Here is a 3,646-nt window from a genome sequence, read left to right as displayed (position 1 = left end):
GTCTCCCTCTCATGTCAAAGCAGGTGTTATCTTTTCGGGAACAGTAAACTGGTACATGTGCTCTCTCCTCTCCACATTTTTTGTCAGCAGATATCAGTAATAATAAGCTGATGTGATACCTTGCAGTGCACTCTGTCTGTCTTGCTAACCTAGCTGGACAGTACATCTGTTGGTTGGAAGCCACTTCCAGGGCTGTGTTCTGTGACTTTGCACCTGACAACAGTGAGAGTCAAATACAACTAGTTATCAGGTTTGATAAACACCAACAGATAACACAGTTTATAAACTGCAGAAAAAATAACCACATCACGCAAACACACGTTCATATGCACAAAATAAAATTAGCACTTTCTGGCAGCAATCTCTGCGGGGCTCCAGTCCAGACAATATAGTTAAGTTTTGCATGGGTGATAAGAAAGCCCCCTCTGTTTGTGTATTCTTTCATTCTTTAGATCTCATGATACTGTATATGTCAGTGTACATGGTAGAAATATACACTGCAGGTGATCAGTACACACCCTGTGTTCTCAAGTCAAGGCAGACATGCATAAAGTACACACATAATCATTCCTATAGCAAGAAAATTTAAATGTAGATATAAGCCAATGACATACAATAACAGGACTGCTATACAGATGGATATCTAAATAGAAATTAACAAGGCTGGGTGTTCTCTACAGACCCGTGAAAGATGAAGGAAGAATTAGGGGATAAGAGCAGAGTTTAAAACTGATCCTGTGCAACTGGGTTTGGCACAATGGAGCCAAAGGTTTCAAACATCCGAGGTGATCTGAAGAATGATAAATGCATTGCTGCTAATCCTTCTAGATTAAGTAGATATAAGCTGCACTAAAGAAAAAAACAAGAAACTCTGCTCTCATTGTTCACCTCAACTCAAGTTAGAATGAAGCCAGTGACCACTCCTTGCTGTGAAAGACCTGACGAGAGCCAGTCAATAATACTGACTTGTCCAGTGGATGGCACGAGACATCCAGTCAGGAGCTCAGGGATTGCCTAACATGCCTGACCGGCCAAGGCTTGGGCCAGTCAGTACTCATCTATGCTGCATGCAGATATTCTCTGATACTCTGCCTCTGGCTTCAGGTTGATGCAAAGACAGTATCATTTTGAGCAGAGGCCCAATGGAGCCAAGCAATTCCTCAGTCCTGATGGGCCTTTTCCTGAATAAATTTGTATTCATACTGGAAAGAGAAAGACAGGAAGGGAATTAGAACCATTAGACACAGTACAGCAGAATCACACTTTTCATTGGCTGTATCTTTGAGTGTATAACTTAAGACAATGAGTCACATATATATTTCTTGGCACATATGTATTTCTTTGCATTACAGTCCACAACACAAATCCAATACCAATTCAACAGAGATTTGCTGATTCCAATTTGAAATGATTCCAGTTTCTTACCAAGGCTAGCTGCCGTCCTATATTTCCCATAGTTATCACCCCAGCAAAAAAGATACAGGGTAACCAGGAGCGAATGTACAGGAAATCTGGAGAAGTATACCTGTACAGAGAAGAAACACATTACAGCAGCTTATAAATCTTTAAACAATATATAGGTTTGAACTATATTTTGCTCTGACAATCTTGTTTGACTGATTGTATATTCATATCAGAAATACTGTACCTTTTATAAATCTATCTGAAATCCCAACTAGTCCTTTAAAACTCAAAAAGTATATAAACATTTGTTTTATTCAGGAATCTCTTTCTTTCATATCATTACATTTAAAAGTGCCTAAAGCAAAGCTCACAGGCCTACCCCTTTACATTCCCCCAGATTTGTTCTGCTTCTTATTTTCTGGAAAATAAATTCCCTTTAAAAATAGAACAACTTTCTCACAGGTCAAACACATTTTGTATGTTCTTTGACAGTAATTTGTGTTAGCTTTATGTAATATCAGAACAGTTTTAAAATCTACTAAATCATCAAAGTTCAGTAAATGGAATTGAAAAACCTGATAATTTGAAGGTTCTCAATAATAATGTGTGTTAATAATTCTTACAACTATCTTGTGTAGATGGAATGAAAATTTGTTTAACAAATGTTCTACATGCACTTCCTTAACCCTCTGCACCACAGGTGACGTATGGGACAATAACTGTACAGTACAGGATATACAGTGTGTTCCCATGTAGCAGGTCTTTACCTTTTGTTACGTGAATGGCGTAGAACATGTGTGAATAACCGGTGAGCAGTCTGTACGTATGGTGTGTGTGTGTGTGTGTGTGGCTGGAGGTGTGGTCGAGGGAGAGCGTGTGACGTATGGGCGTAGTAGACGAGAGGTCAGTATGAGCGGGTTGGAGAGTGAAAAGACAGACAGTGGAATTAAACCGGAGTGGGCGATATTGTTCATGTTGAGGGAAAGTGACAATAAAAGTCTGGTTTCCAAGGAAGTTGCCCGAGTGTTCTTGCTCGCTGCTAAAGACCACGGTGAAGGGAGATAACCCCGAGGTGGACTGCAGCCTCGGCCCTGGAGCAGACATCAGCCTCCCCTGTGCCACTCGACTACGGTCAGCAGGAAGGGTTACATTGGCGACCACGAAGGGACTATTCACATAAAGCAGAGCAGCAGTGGTGAGCACCATACACGGCGAAAGAAACCAGGACAAGCAGCTAAAAGTGCCGTAATTACCCTTGTCGGGCTAATAAGCTAACGTTAGCATGGCGGCCGCTAATCATCGCCACATCGTGCCCCGACATGTGACTAGCCCCTCTAACCCGTTCATGACGCCAACTGGAGCTAATGAGAGTGAAACGATTATGAAAATGGACAACGACAATAAAGTAAAGAAGGGTTATGGACATTGTAATGAGTTTTTGTGTGTGGATGACCCTGTGTCCACGCCGCCTAAGTTTTCAAGCACAAACCCTTTTGTCGAGGCTAATGGAGGGAGTAAAAGCTCTGGGGACGACTGGGCTTATAGGCAGAGTGACAATGGATACAGCGGAGTGCACCACCAAGGCGGGGATCCTCCGTTAATGCTGCACCCCATTTTACCATCCACAAATGTTGCCACCCCACATTCCAACCCCTTTTACCCCGTTCACCAGCCAGCATTTATCCACAGTACACCAGCCCCATGTTTTCCCCTTTGCTCCATGTGTCCCGGGCTACACGCCCCACGTTGTAACCCAGCCGAAGACACTAACTATGGACATTTAGAGCCAAATGAAGGTCATACTGTTCTGTTAAAGGACCTTTCCCATGAATGTGAGCAGCCTAAGTTGCATACACGCCGGCTGAGGCACGCCCCCTGCCAGCTGTCATCGGAGAGTGAGGAGGAAGGTGACTTCCGGGAGAGAGTCCCCATCTTATGCCCTGGTCAATATGATGGCATGGCTCCATGGAGGGAGCTCCTGCACAGGTTTGAATGTTGTGCTAAAGCCAATTACTGGTCAGAAAAGACTATGGTCACCCAGCTGAAATTCTGCCTGGTGGGGGCAGCAGGTGCCATCATCCACAGAAACCCCCAGTCCTCCAGGTGGGACTACAGCCGGTTGGTGAAGGAGGTGGAACAAACCTACGGCCCTTCTTCAGAACATGCTGTTGCTGTAGCTATTGAATTAAGACAGCGTGTCCGTAAACCTGGTGAGGCTCTTCATGTTTTAAGAGATGACATA

At 43.6% G+C, this 3,646-nt stretch overlaps 1 protein-coding gene across 1 annotated transcript in view; it reads right to left on the bottom strand.

Annotated features, from left to right (window-relative positions):
• Positions 1 to 246: 246 nt before the first annotated feature.
• The window catches only part of insig2 (insulin induced gene 2), a 14,445-nt gene continuing 11,045 nt past the window's right edge, over positions 247 to 3,646 (bottom strand). The window contains exons 6-7 of the mRNA XM_020606606.1: positions 1,426 to 1,525; positions 247 to 1,202 (exon numbers count right to left, since the gene is read on the bottom strand). Coding sequence (XP_020462262.1) covers positions 1,161 to 1,202; positions 1,426 to 1,525 — 142 coding nt within the window. The 3' untranslated portion in view covers positions 247 to 1,160. The remainder of the gene's footprint in view (positions 1,203 to 1,425; positions 1,526 to 3,646) is intronic.

This window comes from Monopterus albus, unplaced genomic scaffold, assembly GCF_001952655.1.
Source record: "Monopterus albus unplaced genomic scaffold, M_albus_1.0 scaffold79.1, whole genome shotgun sequence".
NCBI classification, from domain to species: domain Eukaryota; kingdom Metazoa; phylum Chordata; class Actinopteri; order Synbranchiformes; family Synbranchidae; genus Monopterus; species Monopterus albus.
Note: the sequence above shows the minus strand (reverse complement) of the source record. Positions and strands in the feature narration are given on the sequence as shown.